We start from the raw sequence: 15,949 nt of genomic DNA, 5'->3' as shown, positions 1-15,949 counted from the left end.
TTTGTGAAAAAAAATAACGTGGCATTTTTTTTTATTCCTAGGTTTTAGGCTTGTAACAAACTGAAAAGTTTCTTCCAGATAATTTCATCAGGCTTAAACTGTGGCACTTGAGAAAATTCCCTGGCCGTGAGTTGTAGTTCCGTGGATGTAATAAAGGTCAAGAAGCTCCTGTATAATTTAAACAACAACTCAAAATGGGGAGCAAAGTTCATGTTGCTCTTTAAGTGGAAAGTCAAAGTTAAGCATATTCATTTACTAGTGATGTCTGGATGGCAACAACATAAGACTTTCCAGTTGTTGTTGACTGTGGGTTATAAAAGTGACTTAAAACTGAAAGCCTTAATTTCTCTTCCCTATTATTGCCTGTCTTGAGGAAAGCAGTAACAGAGCTAATGTTTTCAGTTTAGTACTACTAAAACCCAGGCATGCCTGTGAGCTAAGAGGAGCTAAAATCTAAGGGAGACATTTTGCTGTTATCATTGACAGCTGCTGCTGTCCAGAGGACATCCTGATGACATTTGAGGAACAGCCCATACCCAGAGGTGTCAGGCAGAGAATGCCCATCTTAGCTGCACGGTGTGTATGAACAATAACGTGAATAATGATGATTTGCTTTAGTCAGCTCCTAAACTATAGAAGTGTAAAAGCACAATCCTTGAAGTCTCAAGCAAGGTTCATGCTCCAGACCATGACTTTTGCTGGGGTGCTGGGGGAGCCAGATAATGTGGAAAGTGACTGCTCTGGTGGCTTAGCACAGCACCACCTGACAAAGCACCCAGAGAACAAACAGCAAAACTGTGAATCATTCATTTTGGAGGAGGACAGGAGAGCCAATGGCATGGCACAGAGGGGGTAGGTGTGTCACCTGTGCTGCCTGCCCTCTGTGCTCCACAGGCCTGATTGCAAAAGCCAGAGGACGGGCTGTCCTCTTGGAGATAGCCCCAGAGTGGTGGCACATCTCAGTTGCTTAGCATCTTGTTTGCCTGCACCCTTTGTCTCCATTCCTTGCATCTCTCCAGTTTGCCTTGCCTTTCCTCCTTGTATTTCTTCAGCAACTATGACCAGCCTGAAGGAAATCTGTCGTGGCCTTCCTCTAAACCCTTTGCCTGAAAACAGAGGTCGGAGGAAAGGAATACCCCATGCACCTGTGAGAACCCCTAATCTCACTGCTCAGGAGAAAAAGGTAACGTGGGGTTTCACAAGGCCTCACTTCTCTTCCTTTCAGATAAATGCAGCTAGGAGCAGCAGACCTGATCGCCTCAAATGCTCTTCTGAGTGCCAGCAGATATATTTCTTTGGTGTTATATTTTCAGTAATGAATAGTGAGACAAAATACTAGAAACTTTTCTGCGTGCTTGCTTTCTCTTTCTCCCTAGGTTGATTGATATGAGGGAAATTTGACACACAACAGCATTGTGCATGACTTTAAATAGCTAAACAAGAGGCCTTAGACTTCAATGCTGTCAATCCAGCATTGTTCCTTGGAGATGAAATTATGAATGCTGCTGCAAAAACGCTGCGTATGTATGGGAGTGAATACTATCCCCTCAAATACAGTTAACATGAAATGTGGCAAATCACCATCATGGTTCAAACTATGTATCTGTATGTTTGCATAGGGATCCAAAGATAAGTTAGTTTAACCAGCAGTCTGAAGCATCCTGGCATTTAGACAAGCTTGTAAGGGATTGAGTTAATTATTTGTCTTTAGTTGTGTAATTCTTTTTCTGCCTCTTTTTGTTTAAATAGTCTGTGCACACTCTAAAGTAATCGTTGAATTATTTCATGCTAGAGACAATAATATATATATTTAAAAAAAAAAAAAAAAAAACAGCAGTAGAAATTAGTGTCCAAGGGGTGGACATCCTTAGGAATTTTGTGCATGATGGGATAAGGTTGGTTTCTTAGTTTGAAAGCCTTTTGCTTCATCACATGTAACTTACAATGTGACTTTCTGGTCAGAATGCAGAAGTTCATTCCCCACTAGCAAGTTACATGCAACTTCCTTGCCCTCGTGGGAGTTCCTCATTGGCATCAGCATGTAAATTCTTTCAAAGTCCACTTCCACAAGCAGAGGAGAGCCCAGCCAAGGGGTAGGAGGAAGAACAGCTGTGAGATATCCAAAAAGGATTTACTTCAATGTCAGGAGCATTCATGGCAGAGGCATCCAGTCTGTGCCTGGGACAGCTCAGACAGATGGAAATGTGGCTACTGAGTGTGTGGAAGGAAGCTGTGGTGATAGTTGTGGAGATAAAGGAGCAGGGGGTGAGCTTCACTGCCTGGTAGAACGTTGCCAACCATCTCCACTTTATTCCTTTCCCCAGGAGAAGTTTGCTTTATCATGAGAAGTCAACATCACAGGGGAGAAGATGGTATCTCACAAAACAATGCCAAACCTTACTCTTTACCTGGGGAAAGATTGGTAATGACAAAGCCCTCATTCCCTATACAGAAACTGGAATTGTTTCCTGCCTCCTTTAAGTGTTCAAGGAGACAGCAGTAGACTGCTTTTTTGGTCCGTCTACTGTCTAACATCCTACCCTCATCTCTCCTTCTTATCTACCACATGTGATAAAAGGTCATGCTGACTGGGTCTTTTATTAGCCTGTTAAAAATTTAAAAGCTTCCTTTCTGATTTATTTTACTCTTAATCCTCCACCTTAAACTCTTAACAGGGTTAGGGGCTCAGATGGTATTTATTTTATATCTGAAAGGCCGAATCTCTTTTATAAGAGGTGTTTCATGCTGGGAAAAGGTTGTCTGTCTACAAGGTGGTTTGTAAGTCTTGAGACAGGCTTCCAGATTTTGTTGGCAGTGTGTAATGCTGAGCATATTGTGAGGCTTGTCATTATGTATGACACCGCGTTCATTTTCTAATTGAAGTGTTCATGGGAAGCTTTGACAGTAGTGAAGTTAATAATGCTCTGCTAATTTTCTCACAGTAAGGATCTGTCCCTCTCTTCATATGCTTTCATTCTGACGTTACCCTTTTTTACAATAATGATCTGTAGTAGTGCCTTTTTTTTTTTTTTTTAATTTTTGAGGCTTCCTTTTGTGACTGTAACAGAAATCCTATAGGCAAGATTTATAAAGTTCTGCGTGTTTTGGGGCTTGCTGAAAGATATACAATTCCTCCTATCATATCAACTTTAATCTCTTTGGATAAATCAAGCTATTTCTCAGAACTGATTTTTGTTTATATGTTTCCTGAGTCCTCTTCCTTCTGCATTCTTTGCCTGAGGCCTGTAACATCCACATCCTCTCCCTTTCCCTCTGCAAGAGGAAACTCCGGTTTTCTGTTTCTCAGCATCTGTATCTTTGTGTAAATATGCTGCAAAGCAGATATCCCTAAAATCTTACGTGTGCTGTGTCCTTTGCAAAACAAGGGCATTGCATGCTTGATACTCATTGACGTTCCAGTAAAGTCAGTGCCATTTAGGAAGAATGTACACTTTTTGGTGTTGCTTAGAATCAGAAAAAACATCACATCTTCATCCATGTAGCAGTTCCCTTAACTTTGAGCCAAATCATATTACAGTTTCTTTCTCCCCAGCACGATCACCTGCTAGCTGACTGTATTATCACCTGTGTTTCTGTCCCAGGGCCCTGAGGGAATTAACAAGCTGTGATGGCTCTAACCAGCCTCACCTGAGAGCTACACACACACACACACCCTCTGCCTATAGGCTTAGGGGCTCCATTTGAGCTTAATTTTACTTCCATTGGAGATTTGGCTTATGTTAGAGCTCTGTCATGGGGGTCTGCCTGTGCCTAGCCAGGGGCCTAACTGATCTGGACCCCAACCTGTAGGATGACTTGTCATTGAGCCTGCCTTGTCATTATGGGCCTTCTGGTAATCTCTGAGCTGTATCTCCTTCTGGCAACCATCATCTGGTCCAGACCTGCATTCCTGATTTCACTGAGATCTGCACATCACCATGGCCTTGCCTGATGACCTAGACTCCTGTTTGAACCAGGCTGCCAGCCCTGGGCTGCCCTGTTTGCCTCCCTTGGGCATTATGGGCCTGGGCCATGGTGGGTGAGGTGCCTGCCTGTTGGCTGTTTTATTCTCCCTGTCTCTCAGGGAGCAGCTGGTCTTTGCTGCTTTGTGATGCCCTGGTATAAAAAGCTGAAAACCAGAGCCTGTGAAGTTGCATAGTACCTGAAGTTCCTGTTGAATTTTCTGGAGAAGAAGCAAGACATTTGTCCTTAATGGCTGCTTTACATGCCTAGAAATTAGGCTGCTTTTGGATGTTTGTATATGGATTGGGAAGGCTAGCCTGGTGTCTTCTGTTTTGGAAAGTCTGAATGATAGAGATCTTGGCATACTTTCCCAGCCAATGGGACATTTATAGCAACTGCTACTCAGATATTGCTGTGTTTACTTCCTAACAGCTGATCTGAGCTACGGCCTATGAGTGAGAATACATGCAATCGCAATTTTGCTTTTACATTTGTTTAGATAATAATACCACAAATGATTTTGGACCTGGATGTCATCACACAGAAGACTGGATGACAAGCAACATCTCTAGTGGGGAAAAAGCAGAACTAAGAATGGTTCTCATTTCTTCTCTTCATGCTTCCCTTTTGCCCCAGTAAATGGGGCGAAATATTTTGCCCCAGTAAATAGGGTGATTGCAAATCTTAGTGGTTTTTTTTTGTTTGTTTGTTTGTTTTTGTCTCATGATCCTTAAATTGGAAGTCTTGATCAAGGTGTTAGAAAAGGAGACTGAACGCCATTCTCAGAGGCAGTGGCTCTCTAACAAACACCAATGGACTAACAAGCTGGTATACTTGGTTTCTCAAGAGAATCCCACAGCAAAACAGTTGATAAACTGGAGCAGGGTTTCATGGTTTCTTTGGAGTACTTAGTTGACACTGAGAGTCACTGAATCTTGACTAAATGGCAGCAAGATCTTGGTTTGCTGTGTAAATGCCAACGAGAACCAAAAAAGGACCCTCTACTAGTGATTAGAGCTTATGAACAAAAATTAAATGTTAGTTCTGCCTGATAGATCTAAGAACAAGATTCTCCATCAGATGTTTGCATTGCACTGAGCTGAACTGAATCAGTAGCTCAAAAAATTCACAGTAGGTTTTTAAAAGCAACGTATCAGTTTCAGAAATGTGATGTTGCTTTTTATTATTTTTTTTTTGAGATAAGTGATCTCAAACATGATTTTTCAGAGGTACTGAACAGACAAATGTAGCTCATGCTGCTGTCTGAGGAAGCTATGAACAGGAACACCTAAATATCAAATGCATGCTGTCTAATATCAGAGCAGAATGTGTCAGTTATGGGTAAAATTAATCTTAGAGGTCAAAATAGTATTTTGTATGGTGTTTTATTAAAACTTAAGGAATAATGGCCTTGTATTGACTTACCATGAAAGCCTGATGATCAGTCTATTTAAATTTGTTCCTTAAATGCCTTTCTCAGGTTATCCAGTTTATGACTCAATCATGAATATGCAAAATTCTCCCTGATGCACATGGCAATTGCTTTTTCATGAAGCAGTCAGGCTCCATCTAAGCAATTTTAAGGGACACAGCACTGCTATTGAGAGACTGCTTCAGAATTCGTTATTTAAATTCCTTGAATTTCAAGACTACATTTCTTCATGGCTAATTTACAGCTATTTATTCTTCTCCCAGCATTTCCCTGAAGCTCCTTCCTGCTTTGACACTTATCCAGCAGTAAGACAGCAATCAAATGTCAGCTTTGTTCTGTTAAGCTAAACAAGCCACAGTCTTAGTCTTCTTTTATAAGATCAGCTCTCTATTGTCTGTGCAACCCAGGAGCCCTTCTCACCCTTCATGTAACATTGAAGTTCATGTTTCATTAATGTTTGCATCATCAAAATTCAGGCTTCTGCTAGCATGGAACACTAACAGTACGGGGGCTCACTCTAAGTGAATTTATTTGAAAATCCAAACAGATATTGCCTTCTTGTATTTTTAGAGCAAATAAAAATATTTTCTCATCAGTTTCATTATAATAAAAATAGTATATTGATCAAAGGCTAGGTGATCCTTGCCAGGATGCAAGTAAAACACTTTCATCCTAATAGTTTTCTGTAGCAGAAAAATGCAGTAACTTTTTTTTTTTTTTTTTTTCCTCACCATATCACTCTTTTCCTCTTGTGGAACTAGATTTTGTTGTTGCAAGGGGTTACAGCTTACTTCATTTTGACTGTAGGAATTTCTTAGAGGTAGAGCCCCCTGTGATGGCTGCTTGCCTCTGAGACTTCGAAAGTCCCCTCGTATTTTGTCACAGTGTGTATATAGCTGGGATTTTTGTGTTTAATAGCCTGTTTTTGAAAAATGACTGCTTATCTAGCTGGAAAATAAGGCAGTATATGGAGGTGGAATTTGTGTTTGCTTGTCTTAAGTGCATTTTACCCCTTGTCATTCTCTGTGTAGAATAGCAAAGCCCATTTGCAGGCTTAGCATCCCTGGTCTGAAGGGGTCTGACCCATGTTCCTGTTCAGAAGCAAGTACACCAAGAAGAACATCCTAGTATGAGGTGTTTGTAGATTTGGGGCGTTGTACTTCATCTGCTCTAAGGTATGTGAGACCAACATGCTCAGATGATGAAGGTACTGGAGAACTCTAGCCAAAAGAGACACAGTATAGTCATGTTAAATGAGGAGGTTTGTCAATAAGCTGAGAAGGTGGCTTTGTAGAGCTTTTCAGTTTTTATACCAACATGTTTTATCCTCCCAGAAGAATAAGGAGAGTAAAGATACCTAGGCTGCATGGCTCTGTGCGCCTTTGTTCTAGATATCTATTTTCTGTACCATGTGCAACCCCTTCACTTATTCCAGTAAATACTTCCATAACTCCCTGGTCTTCCAACAGCAGGTTTTACAAACATGAATTATCCTTGCTATAGTCAGCAGTCTCCAAAAAAGGTCTTTCCTGGTTGTTTTTAGGCTGTTATCAGATCAGAAACCAAATTTGATCCCTTCCTATCCTTTCCAAAGCTCCTTAAAAATCATCCTAACGAAGATGTGAAATTCCATGTGAGTTGTGAATCTCTTCAGTTAAGATTCATTTGGATAGTGTTTTCATTTATTGGGGAACTTATAAGAGCTTCTGGCATCTTTGCATGAAATTGGCTTTTTAAAGATTACAAAGTCTTTATTCTCATTATGGTTTTAATCAAGTGGGACATGGAATACAGAGACATGACTTAACTAACAGACTGTTACTAAAGATGGTGATTTATTTATGATTTCTTTCATCCAAAAAGACACACTGTACTTTGCAAACTATGGGTGATGTCTTTGAAGGCCATAGGGACTATAAGCCACTTAGTATCATCTGCAGAATTTAATTCAATGACTACTAATCACTTCAGCTAATGTAGAAGTGATACATGTAGCTTCAATAAAATAATGTAAACCACCACTCTCTGTAATACATTAGTATGCTAAATGTAGTGAATCTTTAATAAAACTTAGGCCAAGAATATCTTCATCTGTTGTCTCATAATTCAAGGCTAAGGTTTCTTTCTTAACAGAAAGTATAGTGAGGTCTTCAGTGCCTCTAAGAGTTCAGGATCTCCGGATAAGGATTTCTGGACAATGTTTTTCTTGGTAGTTCAGTGCCCCCTAGCACTGTAGGAAGGGATTCATCTGTGTCAAGTGTCTGTAGGATTGAACACTACTTCATGAATCTTTGAGGTCTTTCCATAAAGATTTGGGGGGTGGGAGGGAAGGGGAACATTATATACATGCAGCAAATGAGTTTTTACAAGGAAAGATGCAGATGGCAATATTTCAATGGGAAAGCAGGAATGGAAGCTCCCCTGGTGTGAGGTTGGCCTTTTAAATTAAATCATCTCTGTAATAGCTGGGGCAGTTTTCCAGCTGACTAAAATTCAGGGCCACCCACTTACCTCCATTTCTCTTTTACCTAATTTTTTTTCCTCTTCCTGGCAGCTTGCTTTGCGTAATGCCTTGCGCTATTTCCCACCTGAAATACAAAAGAAGTTGGTGCTGGAATTTGCTGAAGAACTCAGGCTGTATGGCCATATCTACATGTATAGATTCTTTCCAGATATTGAGATGAGGTAAGAACTAAGGGGTTCACACTGCATTTGGCTACCATTTGCTTACCAGCTTTCACCTGCGGAACTGACTCTAAATAGTGGTAGCACTGTGGATGGCACTGGGACCTGCTGTGAGAGGCTGGTTATTTTCCAGTCTTCCTGGGCTAAAAAGAGAGGCAGTACTTTTTTATTTTTTCTCTCTCTTCTCCTTCCTTGGAACCTGTATCTGACCCTGGTTTGTAATATGCTGTGCCTGTTGATCTTGGAGCATCGCTTCATTATAGGGCTGATGGGGCTAATGTTTGTGAAGCAGAACAGTTTTGGAGAGGGCTGCCAGGGGCTAGCTGCTTTTTTTAGACTGATTGATTCCTTTTTGCATCCAGCAGGGGTCTGGTTAATGTCTGTACATAAATCTGAATAAAGCAAGCAACTAGAAAGCACTCTAATTTCCACAGACATACATATTTCTGTGCTGTCCATACTAGACTGGGGTCAGCTCTTGCAGAAATCAGCTACGGGGACAACAACTGGAAGACAGTCTGAAAGGTATTGCAGAGCTGGACTGCATATTTCTCCTAACTAGTTTGGTGTTTGAGAGTTTCTTTGGAACCAAATTTCAAGCTGGGCATTTTTTCTTAGATAGGATCTTAAATAACAAGGGCTAATGAGCCTGAAGACAATTTTTCCCATTGCTCTTTCCCTTGGTATTGCAGGACTGAGCTGCTTGGCCTGGCAATTGGGTTATAGAGGCCAGTGCAAGTGTAAACCAAAAAATTCATGTAGAAAAGAAATGAGTGCTTGTGGCTACCATGTTAATAAACAGTTGTGATTAATGAATTCAGCAAATGATAAGCTGAATGTAATCTTTCATTATTTTTTTTTTCTTTGCTTATTTCTGATTAAAAGTTGAAACCTGGTTTGCTTGTTAAGATGCATGTCATATCAGTTCTGCACTTTTTCCTTTATTTTCTTAATCCCTCTTGAGTAAAAACCTGTAATTCAAAGGGATGTGTTGGCATGCAGGGATATTTCTGTGGCATGTTTTGTTGCTGTTGCTACCATTATGAGTCCCTTGTTTGTTTCCTGACGTCTGATGAATACAATTTCAGAGCGTACCCCATCAAAGACTATCCCTGCAAAACCAAGTCAGCTGCTGCCATTATGCTGATGATCATGAATAATCTGGATCCCTCAGTGGCTCAGGTAAGCTACGGTGATAATAAAGGAAGCTGGATTCATAGAACAGAAACAAATCTCTATGTTCCTTCCTGCTAACATAGAAATTGGAGAATGTAAGCATATAGGTAGAATTAATCCTTGTGCAAATGATGCTCCTTCAGTGGATTGAATAGGATTTCAGCTGTACAGAAGCCTTTTGCTGATTCTGTGGTGCTGGCTGCTGTGTTAGCTAGGCAGGCCAATTTTAGTAGTGCTAAGGCAGTCTCTTTGCAGAGTGATGTGCTAGAACAATCATTTCTGTGAGGCTAACCTTGTGAGGGAGTAAAGGTGATTCTACCTTTTTTCTGTGGTGGTTTTGATACCTCTGAATGTGGTTCTTATTTGCTAAGTTCTTTTGGTTTGTGCTGTGCATAGTTCTTCATTCTCCGCAGGGGGTTCTAATTTAGACCTATGAGGACTTCTGCAGCACTAACAAGGCTCACTCCAGCTCCCACTATTTTTGGGAGCTTGGTTGCTATCTGTGAGATAGGCAGAGTTCAGCTCTTAGTGCACTGCTTCTACAATATATGTTGAAAAAATAGTGTTGATATTTCCTGTAGCTTGTCAAATTTAGCCCCCAAGGACAGATTTACTAGAGGGTTACAGGACTAAGTCCCTTCTTACAAGCACTATCCAGTGTAATGCATCTGTTCTACAAATGGCAGGGGAGAGGCCGTTCAGCAATGCCCTGCTGGTCTTAGACTCTTCCAGCTGTAAAAGCTAGTGGCAACTGTAAGCTCACTCAGGCTCAGTTTAAGGGATTTTACTGGCATGTATGTTAAAGAACCTGCAATCCAGGAATTACTTTCTAGCATTCTGTATCACCAAAATGTCATTGTAACAATAATAAATGCTTACTTTGAAAAATAATTTTATTTATTTATTTATTTTTGCTTAACCGTTAACTTTTTGGATGGTATTCCCTGTTTTTAATAGTGTTGGTGCAATAAGCTATAGAAAGGATTTATTACTGATATTTTTATTTTTATTTTTTTAAATACCTGTGAAACATTTCAGAAAAATAATTGTGTTATTATTGTTAAATTGTCTTTCTCAGTTTCCCCAGGAGCTTGTCACTTATGGAGGAAATGGGCAGGTCTTCAGCAACTGGGCACAGGTAGGACATTGCTGGCTTTGCAGCTTCTTTCATTAAACCCATTTCGCTGTCCCGCAGGCACATTCTGCTTAGGCAGAGTTTGTGATAATTCTTGGCAGTCATTGTCTCGCAATACTCCAAAACATCCTGTCTGGATAGAGGAATGCCCAGTTATGAACTGCATAGATGGGGAGAGCTTTATTTAGTAAGGAGAGCACAGACAACCCAATAAAAATACTGTATTTTAAACATATCAAGATGATGTAAAAGTTCTTTGTCTTTCTCTAACGCATGTGTATGTGCCAGTACTTTGCACAGATAGTTTTAGAGGCAGAATAAATTCTAGGAAACAATGTATAACTTCTGCTTGCTTCTCTGTAGTACTTTTGTGCAATGTATAGTGGAATAAAAACAAAACAAAACAAAACAAAAAAACAAACAATATGGCTTTAAGAAAGTGTAGTCCTTAGTCTTTTTCCAATAAAATCAGATGAGCTGAAAATATTTGCATGCTAGCTGGTCATAGTACACTTTATTTTCAGGCCTAACTCTGAACTTCTGATAGTAATGGCAGGTGGGTAAAGTCCTGTCTGAAATCTGAACTGAGATGTTTAAGGTATAATTGTCCATCCAAAAGTGGCACTAAATACACTTGCTTTAATCCAAGTACTGCAAAATGCATGTGAAAAACATTTTGAGAAGAAATTTGTGGCTTTATCTGAATCTCGCTTTATGCTTATTAAAAATTTCAAGCAAAACTAATCTGTAAATGATATTCCTCATTAAGGAAAAAAGAAATGGATTCCTCACTGTAGCACAGGACTGAGAGACGTGGTCTTTCTTCTTTGTGATTTTTATCTGTAGCTAAGGAAAAAATCATGGTTCAGTTTCCAGATCTGGTAAATGGGAGTTTAATGGAAGTCTTAGGTAGCTGTTGAAGTTGAATAATCACCTGTACCTTTTTACAGTAAAGGTACTATGGCAATGCACACCATTTCTTTATACTGTGTTAATTCATAAATGTCAGTTATGCCAGTTAACACATTGCATGAAAGTTTTACAGCATTTCTTGCATGTCCAGTGCCAGCAGTTCATATAGTGGCATTGCTTGGGCTGACATCACTAAGACAGATGTTGGGCTGCAAGGTGAAGTAGAAGCTCTGCCAAAGTCAGAAATATTTTCTCTTCTCTTGTTCTCATCCAAGTTAGAGCTCTGACCTGCAGTTGTTTCACAGCACAGCAAACAAAACCTTTCTGTTTTTGCTTGCTTAGAGTAGCAAATCACATGAATGATTCCGTTATGATGGAACATTTTGTTCTCTGAGGCTTGAAAACAACATCCTTTCTGAAAATCTGTCATTGCAAAATTCCTAGGGAAAAGGCTGAGTTTGGTTTATATCATCCACACAGGCTGGTCATCCACACACGTTTCTACTGAATGACTTTTAAAGAGAAAAATATGACCAGAGGTAAATTTCCCCTTACTCACTTGTCTGCAAGCCTGCAGGCTAGGAAATACAGACTCCATCTTCCTTTTCCTTCCTACTTATTAGATATTTCTCCATTGACTGAAAGATACAACTAAGTATCTCACAGCTTCTGGTTTTGTTACAAGTTTTTCCCAGACTGCTAAAGTTTTCACAGCTAGTTACCTGTTCTGTACTGGGACAAGTTCAAAACTTTTCATGAAACAAACTAAATGAAAAGCAAACAAACAAACATAAAAGTAGTTATTTCCTGCCCAACTTAACTTGCTAAACCCATCTTAGAAATTATCTGGGCTAGAAGGGACTAGCTTCAAATCTGTACCCTTTTAATATGGGTGAAAGGCAGCCACAGAAGTTAAATGTGTTAACAGCAGTTAGCAGCTGCTCTTCTTGGACCTGGTTGCTCATACTAAAATTCCCATGGAATATAATGGGCTTTGTAGTAGATGATAATGGATGTGAGTTAAATTTATAAAAGTTTAGATGATCGAGTCTACTTCTTGGCACAGATCAAGAGTAACTGTTGAATTATGCAGTTAGATTTGAGATGCATTTATTTAGATTCCAGGGTGTCTCTAGGACTCTCTTCATTGTCCATAGTGAAAGCTATTTTTTGAGAAATTATTTCATTAAGTGCATACTGTAATGATGATCTCTTGAAGAGATGACAAGAACCAGAAGATGTTGAATTTAACCATATCAGGTTAGGATCAACATTATACATGGGTGTTTTGATCTCTTTTTAAGTGAAAATTTCACAGCTTGCTTTTGGAAAGATTGCCAGAAAATTGCTAGGTCCAAATGGTTAACCTCAAGATAAAATTAGAATGGCTTTAAAAATGATGCACTGAGAAGCTAGCAAAGCATTTCTGGGGTTTGTACTGTAGAAATTACTCTGGAACTTATTCAGACCTTTGCCAGTTGATTTATGTTTCCTGCTGAGCGATGTCTCTTAATGGACTTTATTAAAAGCAAGAATGTGTTGAAATGTCTGGCTGCTACTCTGTATGTGAATACACCTCATTATCTCTGTGGCTGCCATCATACTTGGTTTAGCAGCTTCATGAAGAAACATAATGCAAGATAGAAATGTATTCCATCACTTTCCTTGCTTTCCCTTTCAGTTCTGGTTGGTAATGCAGTATTTGTCAGAGATGACTGAAGAGCAAACATTAGTAATGTACAGTGGACATCCTCTGGGACTCTTTCCCAGCCATCGATATGCTCCTCGGTTAATCATTACTAATGGCATGGTAGGTGTTAACATCTTGTTTTCTTTTTTTTTTTTTTCCCTCTTTGGTTTATTTTTCAAGTCTCTGCTGAATTAAACATTGTTCGTGCTACCTGAACTTATAATAGCACACCAAAGAATCTGGGGTCTAAATTCTACAGTATTTGTTCCAGTACAGTCACTCTCACCTCAAGCAGGCTGATCTGCAGTGATGAAGGGAACAATTCTTGCCTTGTCAGAGGATTTATGTTCTGACTCAGCCTGAGCTATACGTATTCTTGATCAAAACAATTAATCTAGACTCATTTTGGAAGGCATGAAAGTCCTCGACAGTCAAACAGATGACCTACATCAAATGCTTAGATACCTGGACTGATTTGCTCAGAAGGCAAGCTAGACAAATGTGCCTGCTGGTCCATTGCCTGTCCTCTTGAGCTATTCAATATTCATCTCTCTGTAGGCTGGTTTTGTGGCTAGACAACTGCTTTCTTTAAGATTTATATAACAGCCATGCTGATGGAAAGATCAGATATATTTTGTATAATACTAGAATGCATGGAATAAACCCCCTGAATTACTACTTCTGTTTTTCATTAGTTTTTTTGTGTGTTTGACCATGGAAAATTCAGGTGGTGAAAAAGATCTGCTTAAATCTTTAATTTGCTTATCTGTATTTTCTTTTTGATTGTTTTCTTAGGTTATTCCCAACTATTCTACCAGAGATGAATATGAGAAGATGTTTGCTTTGGGAGTAACAATGTAAGAAGATACCTTACTATTAAAATATACAAAATATTTATTTAAAATTTAACTCAGGCATTGAGCAGTGGCTGGTTAAAATTTCCAGTACAGGTGGATTTCAACTGCACTGCATAAACTCCTGATGTTGCAAAGCATTAATGCACAGTTAAGTGCAACTGCTTAGGAGTTTGAGTTATGTTCAACCACATATATAAGGTTTTCATTGAGGTCTGCTAGGAATTAGTATTAGGTTTATGTGTAACACTTGGCTGAATTAGACCCTGAAGCCATAATCATAACCTAATTATAGCCTGGGCTAGTTACACTTCGCAGTGGTTGTTTTGCAATCTTCCAAAAAAAACAGCTAACCAACCAACCAACCAACCAAAAAAAAACAAAACACAAGTTATGAAGTTTTCCTTTAATTCTACACTAAGAAAGAGCTTTGAAGTAGAAAGCTATATATTTTTAATATATTTGACATGTTTGTTTATTCGGTTTTTTTAAATGCTCATTTAGCCAATGAGCACAGGATTGTTATTCTGCTGTGTATGATGGAGAGAACCAGTTTAAGCTATGAGAGAGCTGGATGTGTATAGACCAGAATGCTGGAGGAAAGGAAAGGGAATGAGCGGAGTATGTTCACTGCTGCTTTGTCAGGGATTTTGTAGGAATGTGGACAATGATTTTGGGGTTACAACTTCAAAAAACAATTGTGACTTAAAAGTGGGAGTGCCACTAAAATCCAGTGGTATACGCTCAAATGGGAAAAGGAGTCTTTTTGTGTCTTAGTTGCTATGCTAAAAGCTAAAATAAAATTTACACTCAATTCTTTTGTTCTACACATTTTGGAGCTCAATAATTTAAAGAGTTAAATGATCTTCTGAAAGCCTGTTTGTGCATTGAAGATGAGGAAGGTCAGTTAAGTTAGGATTTTAATAATGCCAGACCTTTAGCATCAAAAAGAAACACAGGGGATTGACATGTTTCTTTCTTTTTGTTTGTTTTGTTTTTGTTATACTAGAAATATATTTAGAGGTACACAGCCCTCCTTCCAGCCTGAGTAACTCCTGGTGTTATTGTTTTCATTGATATTGCCAGGTACGGCCAGATGACTGCAGGAAGCTACTGCTACATTGGACCTCAGGGAATAGTCCATGGGACTGTGGTAAGAAATCAAGGAAAGATTTATTTGTTGATAGCTATTGGAGGAGGGTATCTCCTGCAGTGGCTGGTGACTGGAGTGGTGTGGACTGCTGTGAGAGGATGTTCCGATTACCAAAGAAATTCTCATTGCCTGCTCCTTAAAAAGGCAGTGTCCTTCTACTCAGTCCATGACATAACCAGAAAGCAGACATGAAGGAATCTATTGTCAAGGTCTCAATCTGAGATCACATCTAGCCACAGTAAATGAAGTATGAATTGACCAAAAGGAACAGAATGTCAGTTGGACGTAGGAAATAAGTGCCTGTGAGTCCCCTTAACAGTCCTGCTTGCAAACATCCATGTGTTACAGGTACCTATGGAAATTAATTGGGAAAATGTGACCAAAATTTAATGAAAAAATATGAGGTGACTCTTGAAGAAATACCTCCTGATAACTGCTATATTGTGTTGTGTGTAGCTCACAGTGCTGAATGCAGGCCGTCGCTACTTGAAGGCAGAAGACCTATCCGGAAAGGTGTTTGTTACTTCTGGTCTTGGAGGGATGAGTGGGGCTCAAGCAAAAGCTGCGGTCATTGCTGGGTGTGTGGGAATCATTGCAGAGGTGAGAGCAATTCTCTTGTGTTGTCATCTTGTCTTCGTGCGCTGCATTAGAAGGCTCATTCTCCTGATCAGATATGCTCCTCTATCAACTCTGTCAGGACAAACTCAAAAAAAGATACTGCCTTCCAAGATCTGTGTGTCTTTCCATTGCTGAGCATTTTTCACTGCTATTCCACCTTCTATCTGTTTGCCCACTGGGTTGTACTGTAAAGATATGAACTGTTGCTTCTTATAGTTGCTTCACAAATACTGCAGAATGATTCTGTTAGATAGGCCATACTCAGCACTTGAACTACCATCATTGAATGTGTGAAAGGATATAACTTCCACAGGCAATTCCAATGGGAACT

The 15,949-nt window shown here is 39.5% G+C and overlaps 1 protein-coding gene across 1 annotated transcript in view; it reads left to right on the top strand.

The window, feature by feature from the left end:
• Positions 1-1,057: 1,057 nt before the first annotated feature.
• Positions 1,058-15,949, top strand: part of UROC1 (urocanate hydratase 1) — a 38,469-nt gene continuing 23,577 nt past the window's right edge. The window contains exons 1-8 of the mRNA XM_032194167.1: positions 1,058-1,183; positions 7,950-8,080; positions 9,169-9,262; positions 10,335-10,394; positions 12,985-13,113; positions 13,789-13,850; positions 14,934-15,000; positions 15,457-15,600. Coding sequence (XP_032050058.1) covers positions 1,058-1,183; positions 7,950-8,080; positions 9,169-9,262; positions 10,335-10,394; positions 12,985-13,113; positions 13,789-13,850; positions 14,934-15,000; positions 15,457-15,600 — 813 coding nt within the window. The remainder of the gene's footprint in view (positions 1,184-7,949; positions 8,081-9,168; positions 9,263-10,334; positions 10,395-12,984; positions 13,114-13,788; positions 13,851-14,933; positions 15,001-15,456; positions 15,601-15,949) is intronic.

The sequence above is a fragment of the Aythya fuligula genome, chromosome 10 (genome assembly GCF_009819795.1).
Source record: "Aythya fuligula isolate bAytFul2 chromosome 10, bAytFul2.pri, whole genome shotgun sequence".
Taxonomy (NCBI): Eukaryota; Metazoa; Chordata; class Aves; order Anseriformes; family Anatidae; genus Aythya; species Aythya fuligula.
Note: the sequence above shows the minus strand (reverse complement) of the source record. Positions and strands in the feature narration are given on the sequence as shown.